General features: G+C 43.0%; 1 protein-coding gene across 1 annotated transcript; it reads left to right on the plus strand.

Moving 5' to 3' along the window:
- Positions 1–795: 795 nt before the first annotated feature.
- Positions 796–10,920, plus strand: LOC124689283 (pentatricopeptide repeat-containing protein At4g04790, mitochondrial-like). Its single transcript, XM_047222837.1, is given in 18 exon segments — positions 796–1,018; positions 1,096–1,155; positions 1,293–1,943; positions 2,075–2,145; positions 2,147–2,255; positions 2,449–2,513; positions 4,806–4,913; positions 5,468–5,581; positions 6,061–6,156; positions 6,233–6,331; positions 6,841–6,960; positions 7,291–7,395; positions 7,589–7,753; positions 7,870–7,997; positions 8,084–8,153; positions 8,901–9,115; positions 9,312–9,569; positions 10,466–10,920. Coding segments are annotated over 15 exon segments (2,190 nt in total). The 5' UTR covers positions 796–1,018; positions 1,096–1,155; positions 1,293–1,384; the 3' UTR covers positions 9,478–9,569; positions 10,466–10,920.
- The last annotated feature ends 2,596 nt before the right edge of the window (positions 10,921–13,516 follow it).

The raw sequence follows: 13,516 nt of genomic DNA on the forward strand, positions 1-13,516 counted from the left end.
TGTATATAATATTCTTAAGCATTTCAAATTTAAATAAAAAATGTAACTCGAGAAATATTGACAAAATCCCGCTGAATTTAGATTTCTCTTCCCATAGTTGGGCTTGAAGTTTGAACTAAATTTTTGTAGCATGGTAGATCGATATTTTGTGTACACCCAAATTTGGTTTGGAATTCTTGACATCTTCTAAATGAGTGAACCACCACAAGCCCGAGTTCACCAGATATATTCTCTCTTTTCTTCTTCCTTCTTCACACGCGACACGTTGAAGGTGAGGGGCCAAACATCGATCTGAACATACTCCCTCTGTTCTAAATAATCCCGTGTTCTAGTTTTGGCCAAAGTCAAATTACTAAAGTTTGACCAAGTATAGGAAAATATAATAACATCGATAAGACCAAGTGCGTGCAATATGAATTCTTGATACGTCTAATAATATTGGTTTGATATTTAAAATGGTGATATATTTTTCTATTACTTGGTAAAACTTTAGAAAGCTTGACTTTAAAATTCTGAGTAATTTGAAATGGAAGGATAAATACGTTTTTTTTTTGAGAATGCAAATTCATGGACATATATTACAGTACTTTTTTTTGTAAAAAAGAATCCGGCCCATGTTTTTCTGTTCGGAGGACCCGGGCCCTATTATTCCGTGAGGTTTAAGGTGGTTCGGGCCCAGTCCAAACGCAACAATAGGAATAGCACGCTCATCGCGCCGGCGCGCCTCCGCCGCGCGATTCACCGGCGGCGTCGGCGGCTGCTCCGCCTTCCACCCTCGGGCCCGCGCCACCGATGTGGAAGCGCCTCCTGGAGACGACCAAGAAGGTGGTCTCCGCCGCGCCCAAGTTAGCCCCTGCGGCGCCGAAGCTCGCCACACGGAAGCGCCCCTCGTGCACCCGCCGCCCCGACGTCTCTCCGGCCACCAAGGTCACCCAAGAAGCCCTCCTCCGCCTAGAGCAGGCCACCGTATCCAAGAATACCACCTTGCCCTCCGCCCTCCCCCACGCCCTCGCCAACGGTAACCGGAACCTCCCCCTTCCCCATCCTCTCTCGCCATATGCTTCCCCTCTCACTCGTCTCCCTTCTCTTGCTCAGATGGGGAGGACGAGGACAACTCCCGCGATTTCACCACGGAGATTCTGTCCATCTTAAACGGTAACCTTCAGACCCTATCTCGAGTGCAATCTCCTAGCTGTTACCACACCCAAAACCCAAATGCAGGTCTTTCAATCGTGGCTGTAACTGTAACTGTAATTGTATTTACCACTACGAGCTATGTGATTGATGTTCAGGGCCAGAAGACACGGAAGAGTCGGGGGACACGGAGGCGGCCACAGAGGAGTCTGAAGACGCCGAGGATGTTATCAGCAACAAGATACTGGAGATGGAGTGGTTTGCGGGGTCACAGCCGAGTAACACGTCGACGCAATATCGGAAGGAGGTTGCGAGGGAGAAGAAGAAGCGCTACATCTTCAAGAACACTGAGACCCGCCGCTTCACGAGGCTGATGCGCATGTGCGCCGACAAGCTTGGCACGGAGTCTGCGCTCGAGTTCTTCGGGAGGCTGGGTAGGGAAACCGGGATCAAGGAGTTCAATGCATTGATTAGGGTGTGTTTGGACAAGGCGAGGGATTGCGAGGATATTGACTCAGCGGTGGAACATATTTTCCGCGCATATCGCCTTTTTGAGTTGATGAAAGATAGGGGGTTTCAGATTGAGGAAGATAGTTATGGGCCATTCTTGTTGTATCTGGTGGATGTGGAGTTGTTGGAGGAATTTGAGATGTTCAGTGCATTTTTTAAGGATGCGAATCCACGGTGCTACTCCAGGATAGCTTATTATGAGATGTTGCTTTTGATTAGAGCTCAGGATGAAGAAAGCATTCAGGAACTTTGTTGCTCTGTTGAAGACTGCAATGAGGAAGCTCATTATGGCATTGCAGGTAATTACCCAAAATCATATAAAATCTTCTATTTTAGAGACTGTGTTGTTTCATCTTGCACAGCTTGTTAAATTCGTCAGTCTTACATACCATTTTCCCAACAGTACCTTACTCAACTCATTGTTTTACAGAAAGCTATATGCTCGCCTTTGCTGAAAGCAACAGAAGGGTGGACTTTGTCAGGTTCTTGGAGTTACTTGACCAAAGAACAACTTTCAGGCTCAAAGTACATATCTAGTATATTCAAGTATATGGGTAGGTTCGAACTGGAGAACTATGCTGACAAACTTCTTCAGGAAATGACGTCAAAAGGTGATAAACTGTATGCATGTTTTGCCAAATTTAATCAACTCATTTTGATGGCAATAAGATTACATTTAACTAGTACTGTTCTTGAATAGCAATATTATTTTCGCGACACTTGGAGGATACAGTGCATTTTCTATTTTCTGTTCCTCCACTGTTCATCTGTTAGCTGCTAATTTTATGCATTTTTCTGTTTCAGAGTGTGCTGATGGAAAAGTTTCATCCTTAACTTTTGACTATGCTGCAAACGTACCAAATATAGCGGTGAGGAAACTTTTATGATAACTGCCAGCACTACCTATAGCTTCTAATATAGAATGTACTATTTGTCTAGTGTTCTTCAATCTTGTGCTAAATGGTCTTGTTAGAGTACGTAATGGGCTTGGGCTGGCGGTATAGCCTGTTAGTCTTAGGGTTAATTAGAGATAAGGGTCGTTTGCTTAGGGGTCAAGTAAACCTCTCTATATAAGGAGAGGAGACGTATCAATCTAAAAGCAAGAATTAAGAAGGAAATCCCTTCCCTCTTGTCACCGGCCGTGGGCAAGGCCCCCGGCCGGCCCTCTCGCGCCATCCCTCTAGCAGCACCATAACAGATCTCTTCACACATATTCTAAATCAAATTTGGAAGAATCTATAATTATGTACATAATAAATTGTGTAACTTATGACATTGCAATTATTACTCATTTACTATACCATCATAACTAAATAACTTCAGAAAGCACAAATGTTATCGGTATTCCCTTTTTTAATTACGGACTTGTTCGTAAAGTGGCCACAACCGCGGGCAGAAGCCGTGAGAGTCGACGTAGAGCGGCAACTAGACATAAACGGAGTCGACGTAAGGCAGCCGCAACCGTGTGGAGAAGCCGCAGAAGTCGGCATAGAGCAGCGAGGCGACGCAGACAAAGTCGACGGAGAGCGGCCACAATCACGTGTAGAAGCCGCGAGAGGCGTCGATGTAGAGCGGCGAGGCGCCATAGCCGAAGGCGAGAGAGAATGGCCGCAACAATGCACAGAGGTCGCAAGAGGCGATGTAGAGCGGCATGCGGAGGCCGTCAAAGACGACGAAAAAGCCAACAAGGACTGCGGAGGAGCACTTCAACGACGGAAGGTGCATGGACGATGAAAAATGACCACCACGACAAAAATCGGGGCAAGCCAACGTAGAGTGACAAGCCGACGTAGACTGAGGCGGCGGAAAGCGGCCACAGCCCCATGAAGAAGCCACGATAGTCGATGAAGAGCGACAAGCGGACGAAGACGGAGTCGACGAACGAGCACCATGAACAGAGGGAGGGCGCACGTGCAGGACGGGAGCGGCGGAAGAAACACCATTAAGAGTCAGCAGACAAGGAGAGCAGAAGATCATGCCCGAGGATGCAGACATTTTCTTTTTGCTTTACTCAGATTGGGTCAACTCCCGATCCAAAAGGAATCGAGCGGAGCGCTCGAACAGGCAGCGGCCAGAGGCGTGTGCGGCCAAGGGCAGCAGCCAGAGGGGAGCCAAGGCGGGCGGCGGCCGGAGAGGATGACCGGACATGGCGGCCGGAGACGGGGGCTGAGGCGGCGGACCGTGGAGGGACCGAGAGAGCGGCCGGCGGCGGGCTGTGGAGAGAGCGGCCGGCAGCGGTCCGGGGAGAGAGCGGGCGGCGGAGGTCGAGGGAGAGGGCGGCCGGCAGCGGACTTGGAGAGGACGGCCGGCTGCGGTCTGAGGGCGGCCGGCGGCGGGGCAGGGACGGGAGAGGCCGGCGACCGGCAGCGGTCTTGGAGAGGACGGCCGGCGGCGGGGAGAGGCCGGGAACGGGTCAGCACGGCCAGAAAAATTGAGGAGGATATGTACGCACGAGTTGCGTGTGCGGAGCTGTAACCTGGCTCTGATACCATGTTAGGGAATATGCAACTTGTATTCCACGGGGGCCAAAGGCCACAATATATAGTACATGTACATGTGACAAATATGCAGGGAAACCCCCTAACTACTGGGGAAAATACAAAATACAAGTATCTCTCTAACAAGATATTCACTGCTCCAAAGAACCTGTAGTCTCAAAAAACCCATATGTTATTCTTTGGAGTGGCAGAAATCAATCTTTCCTTTTCGTTATATGTAGTGGTGTATGCTTTATTTCCACGGTGCACATTGCATACCTGCTGAAGTGCAGATTATTGTATCGTGTGATTCAAAAGATCAGTCAACGTAACCTATTTTTTGTTGGAAAGATGAATTAATTTTCATATGTGATCTCCACCCGAACCATTTTTTTGTTGGATCCTTGTTACTAACATGTTATTTGATATCATGGAAGCAAGCACACGTTTATTTATCTGTTACCTATATACTATGTCGACCATGATTGGTTATCATGTTTTTTGACTGGGAATGATTGGTTCTCACATTAGGACTTCATTATGAAATTTCTTTTGCTGCCCCATTTTTCTCAATCTAATCAGGAAAACGTTACTTGAGCGAATGCAATTAGTTATCACGTTAGCTAAGCCCTTTCAGCTAAACTTCCCGATATAACACCTGTTGGCAATGTACTTTTCATGAAGGCTGAAGATGTGATATTAACATTTAACAAATGGCAAGAGAAGTATGAGCTAGCACCTTCTGTTGGTGCATATGACAGGATCATTTCCTTCTGTTGCAGTTCATCAAAGGTAATGGCCGAAGTCACTCAAAGCTCCATTTCCATTTTATATGATTGGAATAGCTTGATCCACATGTCATTGATATATTTTATCACTGGTGAAAATAATTTAACTAATGTGTTTTGTGAGCATAGTTACATCATAGTTTGTTTTAATTTGTATGCACCGTCTATAAATAATTTTTGTTTTTAGTACTTCAGGCTTGCTGCTGCCTTGGGTATGACATGGCAAGCTTTGGTCCATATGTTTTCCCTACTAGTGTAACAACCTTCCTTACATATTTGATCAATTTAAGCTTGTGTGACTGTCTCCTTAGGCGTTGTTTGGTATCAAACCAATTACCTGTGATCTTAAGTCCCTACACATGAAAGACATGAAGTATTGTATAAGTGATGAATGAACTAAGCAGCATTGTTACCTCTATTAATTGTGCCACTTGATATCGCGTATGCTATGCCTAAGTATGGTTAATAGTTACATTTTAGTGCTGAGCTTTGGATTTTGTATTTCTGGATTTCTCAGAACTATCTTGTAACTGAGCTGTTGCCTAATTTTGTATGCAGATTAGCTTAGCTCTTGACGTGGCTGAGTGCCTTTGTAAATCCAATCCCAGTGTGCCCATTGAATTGCTTAATCCAATAATACAAGCCTGTGAGGAAAGCTTTGAGCTTCATTTGGTAAGTCGTTGTATATATAGGTGTGCCATGCTGGAGTGGTGTTCCTTATGTTTAAATTAATTACCAGGATATGTCTTATAGGTTACATGAATTTATCATTTTAATGGGCACTACTCTGTACATAACTGCATATACTTTTAATAACAAGCACACACACAGCACAAAGTACAAACACAGCCTATTAGAACATTTTTCTTGCACAAAGTACAAACACGACCTACCTATTAAAACACTGTTGGTGCCCTTACTATTGTATTAGAATGACTAACTAGTGCTCTTAATCAACTGTTATGCCACATTTGTCCAAGCTGTTAATGCATAAAATGATTGTCTGGAACATTCTACAACCATGGATGAACAACCGTTGGTAGTCTGACTTTGTCTGCCTGACTGGCAGCAATTGTCTTTAAATCATCTTTTTGTGTGGATTAAACCATCATTTTAGTTGTTCCCAAGCGATATGTATGCTTATTTTGCAGGCTCGGTCCTTATATGATCTGATGAGTCGCCACAAGTTGAAATTGAAAAACGAAACATTCAGGAGCATGATAAGTTTACGTGTAAAGATGAAAGATGTAAGTCAGGATGGAGGTCACCTGCTGTTCTTAGACATCAAGGATACTGTTGTTTATTGATCTGTTCTGTTTCCAGTTTCAAGGCGCTTACGATATACTCACAGATGCAGAAGAATCTGGGGAGACATCTACCGTAACCCTGTATAACATTATTATGGCTGGATATTTTAGGGAGGTAAATTCTTTATTGCCATTCTTTCATTTTGTTTACCTCACATACCTGATACTGAAAGTGACCACCTATGGACTATCGTCAGCTTACTTGTTCAATCTGCTTTTTTTCTGAACAAGTGTTCAATTTGATTAGTTTGTGCAATGCATAACCCCCATGAGATGACAGTATGGCAAAACCGCCACCCAAGTACATCATTTAGTATACATCGGTATTCAGTATGAAGAGATGCATAAAGTTGTGAAGTCTAGTAACACAACTTGACATGCTGTAGTATATAATGTACAGACTCCTTTCCAGCATTAGAGTTGTTTGTTGACAGTATGGCAAAACGGCCACTAAAGTACATCATTTAGCATACATCGGTATTCAGCATGAAAAGATGCATAAAGTTACGAAGTCTAGTAACAGAACATGGCATGCTGCAGTATATAATGTACAGATTCCATCCAACATGTTTATGGTTTCGCAACATTTTCTAGTAACTTCTAACTTGGTATATTGTTCTGCAGAAAAATCACAATGGAGCACAAAGGGTCATTGCACAAATGCAGAGTGCTGGAGTAAAACCAGACTCTGAAACATTCAGTTATTTGATTTTGAACTGCGATTCTGAAGAGAAAGTATCAAAGGTTAGTCATGATCATTTGTTGTTGCCACTTGCCAGTGTGTTTGTATTCTTGTTCAAATAGAGAGACGAAAGTCTAGTTCTGCAAAACATATATAGACACAAGACCCGTTTATCTAACATTCTACCGAATCCATGAGTGTAGTGCCAACTATGGGCTCTTCCTTCCTGCTGACCTCACCTATACATATATTTATCCCACATCAATTAATTTCTTATCATGCAGCGTGTCAGATCCTGCTGCATGATCTATAATGTTCTTTCAAGTTTCGATGTTCCAAATCCATTGCTATATATGGCACTCGTTAACTGTTGGCTATTGAATTATTGACAGTATCTTGATGAACTACGACAAGATGGTATTCAAATGACCAAGCATGCATATATGGCACTCGTTAATGCATATTCAAGACTTGGGAATTTTGACATGGCCAAACAGGTAAATTATGATCGCTGATTAGAATTTTCATTCATTTTGCTGCACATTCAGTCCTTTCATGTTCCAATTCTCCTCACACATGATGCACTGCTTCTTTTCTTAATTATATTAGATAGGTTATTGTTTGTGGCAACGTAGTTTTAACTAACTAAGAATATTTTGTGTGTGTTCAAAATTATGATTTTCTCATTAGGTTGTCCTGGATAACGAGATATCACCTAAGTACCTCAGTGAAGTGAAAAGCGCGCTTGTAGGTGCGCTTGCATCAAATGGGAAGGTATCAGATGGACTTAACATATTTGATGAAATTAAGCAATCCGGAGGCTGCCTCGAACCAAAGGCTGCAGTAGCCCTGATTGTAAGTTAATTTGTGATACATCTTTCCTGTTAAAACTTGAAACAAGTGATACCTGCTTGTTCCGTAATCACTGTGTTTTGTTTCCACTGCTTATAGTATCATATTTGCTTCTGCAGGAGCATACTCAAACAGAAGGGGAGTTAGATAGACTGTATCAACTTCTGGAGGAGCTGAGCGAGCCAAACATGTGGTTTGATGGGTGCAGCAGAGTGCTTCAATACTGTGTTCAGCACAATCACTCTGAGTATGCTAATTGATATTTAAGAAGTTATATTTCTACTGCTATTTAGTTAACTTTTCACTCACTATTTGCTTGATATATTTTTCCAGTGCCGCTGTTGATTTACTTAGGCAGCTCAAGGAAAGAAGTGAAATGAGTACGTACATGGTTGTTGATCAGGTATTTATCTGAACTTTCTTTAAAGGGATACCTGATGGTCTTCTGATATCTCTTAGTTTGATCAAAAGCATTTTTTTACGTGTGATCAAAAGCGTTACTGTTTCATCTTATAAGTAGATGTGGCCTCTTTTGCAATTGTACACACCATCTTTAATTTATTGAAGATTTTTGCATGATAATAGGATCTAGGGGTTATCCATAGGTTATGGATCCAGATGCAATAGTAGTTCACTGCTTGCAATTTTCACATTTTTTTTAACCAAATACAATTTTACCACGGACTGTATTCAATAGTACATTTTGTTTTATATGGTTAATCAGGGGTGAGCTATGTTTTGTTTTTTTATTGCATGACTGTTTGCTGTGTGTTGAAAATGCCATTTGTTCAGTTCAGTTCATGTTGGGCCATTGGATATTTGGTTGATTTATGTTTTATGCTGATTTTTTACTATTGGGTTGGTTTTTTTTCCTCTGCGGATGAGAGTTTGATGTGATCTCACTTGTTTATTTTCTGCTGCTTAATTCAGAGATTCATGTGCGAGTAACTAGGGTGTCTTGAATACCAAACCTTGATGTAATTATCTATCAAATTGCTTAAATATAATTTGCTGCTGGTTGAAATGCCTGTGAATGAATTCCCATAAAAAGGTGCATTAATTGTTTCAGAAGACCTTCTATTCATGAACCATAACCTTTCAAGATTTTTTAAACTGTAACTTTTGTTTACTCGCATGAACTGGTTCGAAGGTCTTTTGCCAAATATGGGAAATGGAGCCTGTAAATTTGGATCTTGGAATGGAGCTTCTCCGTGCTGTCAAAGAACTCGGGCTTAATGTTTCTCGGACAAGCCTTGATTTTCTTCTCAGCACTTGTGTAAAGGCAAAGGATTCAGAACATGCTCAGCAGATCTGGACAGAATACGAATCTTCTGGCCTTCCACACAACGTGCTGACTTCCTTGAGGTTGGTTTCTTTTACCTGAGAGGGAAATAAGCTGAGATTTCATTATACTGTATAATGGTGGCTTGATGTTTCTCTGGGAGCTGTGCAAAGCTTGTTTTTGGGCAATTTGATATCATGATTGGTGTGCTCTCTTCGATACTTTGCCCAATTGTTTTTCCCGTGATATCCATTAGAAACATGACATTTGTCCATGCAGGATGTACCAGGCTCTTTTTTCATCCGGGCAACGGCAGGCTGCTCGGAAGTTATTGAACACAGTACCAAAGGATGATCCTCATGTACGTTTCATAGTACATTCTTGCAGAACGACATATAAACAGGGCCGTAAAAAATCTTCTAGGAAGACGGGAGATAGAATATGATGAGACCAAAGCACCAGTGGCGAAGATGGACTCGGTGAGAACCTTAATCGCTGTCAATTGGGCCTAGTCCAGGGAAAAAAGCTGCTGCTAAGGTATAAGAGACCTTGCCACTTCTTTTACAATGAAATACTCGAATATGAAATGGAGCCAAATTACTCCCTCAATGCAGTCTTGCAGTCTCATTCTTTACTGACAGTCTGTCTACCGTTTCTTTGAAATCATTTTTTGGCTACTCATGAACCTGGTAGAAACATGGACGACATTTAAAGAAACTGCATGAGACGGGGTTTCATATTGAAGCCAAACAGCCAAAAGACTTTCATTATAGACTTTTCTGAACATGTCCTATCGTTTTGTACCCAGAATTACCTGCGCCACTTGAAGGAGCTACATCTTCTAGCTTGAAACTGGCAATCTCCCATGGGAGCCATTGCCAAAAGATCATGAGACCACTGCCACATTTGAGCCCCTTTGGTGTGACCACTCACCACCCACTCCTGCACTGTGTGCCCCACTTGTCTTAATGGCCAACGTGTGACCACAAGAGTTTGTTCACTGTGAAATAGTCACTTGCTCCCTACGCAGCCTCACCAACAAGAGAAAATGATTTGATGATCAGTCTGCAAGGCGGAGATTTCACTGTGTCAAATCATCGGTATCAAGCAGCCACTACATTTGCTGCTGTTCGAGCTTTGGTTTTCATGTTCCTTAACTACCGGATGGGGCTCCTTTAGTTGGATTACAATGGATCATTTGCTGATTCCATTTTATGCAAATTTCAAGAGGACTAAAGCATCTGGTTATAGATGGGATGCATGGCTGAATGTCTCATCAATTCCTTCATTTCACCAATGGTCTGGACTCTATCATTGCCTTAAAAACGTGCATACAAGTTTGGATAAACTCAAAACCTGAAGAGGAAGAAACCAAGCTTGCATTTTCTCTCTTTTCTTTTCCTAACATGGCATACCTTATATGGTTCTGACAGGAACCTAACATGGCAATGTTTAAGAAAATTGTACGCTGGACCTAGAGAAAGAAAGAAAGGAGCACCCCCGCACATACACACACCAGATAAGATGAATGGTCCAAACAAATGCATGCCTGTGATGTTCTAGGATATGCTTTATGATTGGTACAGCTATACACTGCCTAATTGAAGATATGCAGGCAATGCCATGGGAGCTCAGATATGCTGAAAATGAGAGGCTCATTTATGTCCCTGGTTAAAAAGAATAATGAACCAACAAGCTTACGATGCAAGACAGTTTGGCATGTACTAGCCTATTTGTACTCTCGGTCTCCATAAAAAAGTGCTTTCGTGTTCATAGTCATTTTTCCCTTCCATTTTTTGCGTTATTAAAGGTTGCAGAATAATGAATATATGTAGAACAAAACAGGGTGTACACTAGTTGAGCTGTCTTACCAGCCTAAACCCAGCAATTCGGTGATTTTGCTAAAATAAAGTTACTCCCTCCGGTCTTGATTAATCGACGCAGCAGGCTGCCTAGATACATGTTGATCACGCTACACTCTGCGTCGATTAAACTGGACCGGAGGTAGAGTGCTGCACATAAATGCAGGTCGAAATCTATGGTTGCCCAGATGGTTTATCCGATTTGTGAATGGTTTATCCGATTTGTATGTAATTGACATTGGTGCATTTTAGCTGTACATACATACACATGCACGTGATCAAATCACGAACTTAGTGGGTACACTGTTACAAGTAACTTTTATGTACCACTATATACACCCCAGCCCAAAAAAGAAGGGAAAAGGTGAGAGGAGGGACAAGTAAAAGAGTGAAACCACTTAGATGGCGGTATACCGTATACTTTAGGTGCAAAACCAGCAGCCAGGATTCAAGCATGCAAGGCAGCCACTAATAACTAACTACCAGCATGCACGCTACAACCAAGATTGTCAGAACGCAATGTGCCATGCCACTTCACTCGCAAGCCGCAAAGTCGCACATACCACACACGCAAACCCCCTTTTTACCCTCTTGAATCTCATCTGATATCATATCTGATGTATGTAATGTGGTGTGTGTGTGGCAGGAGAAGAGGAGACACGAGGTTCTTCTTTTGCCATGATACCCCTCTATCCAACTTGCACCTGCTTAGATGTATTCCCCACAAACACACAACCAAGTTGATGATCAGGTGTGGGGTGGACTAGGAAGGGGGGTCTGGATCAAACAAGGGGCTTGGAAAAATGGTTTTGGAGACATCTCAAAATTTGGTCCCCTGCTCCCCCTACCTTGTTTTTCTTTCGCCTTTTCCTTGAGTACTTGTACTTTCTATTACCAGTTTTGAGACCAGGAACAGACGGATTATGTCGGGGTAGCAACTTTACCATGTGTCATTTGAAACCTATGATTTCCCCCGGAATCATGAACCGTTTTCGGTAAATTCATGTAAACTACAGTGAAATTCACGTGTTCCGAACAAGACGACAGCCCGTTGTACTTCATTCGGCTTCGGAGCACTTAGGGTGTAGGGTCAATGGATAATCACAGCGCAACGACATTACGTGACCCATGTAGAACATAGTAGTAACAAGCTTTGCAAAGGTTCATTTGGGTGCGATGTAGGTCCACATCCATGCATATGCATGGACTACTGCTAATCCTGCTCAAGGGGCATGCCGCATGCATCGCAGTTGTCATGTCCCATGGGAGCACGCATGCATGCAACCACAGCCACACAGCTAAGTAAGCTCTTTCCTCTGCTTTGCTTTTTCTTGCTGCGCAATTATGCCTTGGGTACTAAGAAAGGAGCTCAGATTGGTTAGCAAACACATCAACCGCTGTTTGACACATGCTGTTTGGTTACCTTAGCCTCCTCATGTTGTGTAGCATTCCCTAGCTAGTGGTGTCACCTCACCTCGCCACACTGAATGAATTGCTGCGCCTGTGGTCACGGCACATATCAGGATAGAGTAGCTCACACACATCAACGGCCACCCCTCCCAAAGCATGAGGAGATATCAAATCTCGTAGATCTCTTCTTCCTGGCCAGCCTTAGGCGCCTTCTAGGTAGGTAGACAAGATACATCTTCTCCTTGGTGCACACCTCTGTATTTTGAGAGAGAGTTTTCATTGTTAGGTGTAGTGTGTAGTGCAATTTGGCCTCCTTTGAGAGACCGCACGATGTACGAGGACCAATGTTGCCAACAAGTAGGATGTATATATGTAGCCATGTCGTTTTATTCAGCCCCGTTTATGGTTTCTCCAAAAGATGAGGATTGGCTAACTTGAGTGTTTAATTGATCGATTTTGTGTAACCTTAGATTGAAAAAATGTAGCCTAAGTTCTTTTCTCTCATTGTCGATTCTTTCTGATCTGTTGATACGAAAGGTTTGGTTGCAACATAAAGTCGCGTGATCCAGGGAAAGGGTGACGGCGACGACAACTCTTGTTGTTTACCACGACAGCGCTGCATACGAAAGAACATCGTGGCGTCTTCCATGCCAATTCTTGACCAGCCTTTTGGTGCTACTGAAAATATCAATGAATCTACATACACATTATGTCGATATATCTCCGTTTCTCCATCGTAAAGAAGAAAGAAAAGGGAGGAAAAAGCGAGTATATATGTCCGGACACTGACGGTGGCTCCAATGCAATGACGGGGCAAGATTTGTCGAGAACTCATGTCGTGTTGTGTGCCGTCTTTTTAATCCGCCTTTTTCGCACCACAAGATATGTGTGAATCTCGATATGTATATACATTACGCCGATCTTTCTCTCCTTTTATTATCCTGCTGGAGAGAGGGGAAAAAAAGGAGAAAAGCGAGTGAATGAATATATCCGGAGAGTGGTGTGGGTTGGGTGCATTATCCAGGGTCGCTATCGCCCATGTGTGCCTCGGTGGTCCGGCAACACTCCAGCCAGGCAGCCAGGTTCAACGTAACCAACAGTTTAATTTGTCTTTTTCAAAAGAAAAAGACTTTGATTTGTCATAGAACATTCGAGAATGTATATATGTAGAGCTTGAGATGCTACTTGTACTTGGTTTGAGACTGTTAAATG

The sequence above is a fragment of the Lolium rigidum genome, chromosome 2 (genome assembly GCF_022539505.1).
Source record: "Lolium rigidum isolate FL_2022 chromosome 2, APGP_CSIRO_Lrig_0.1, whole genome shotgun sequence".
Lineage (NCBI taxonomy): Eukaryota > Viridiplantae > Streptophyta > Magnoliopsida > Poales > Poaceae > Lolium > Lolium rigidum.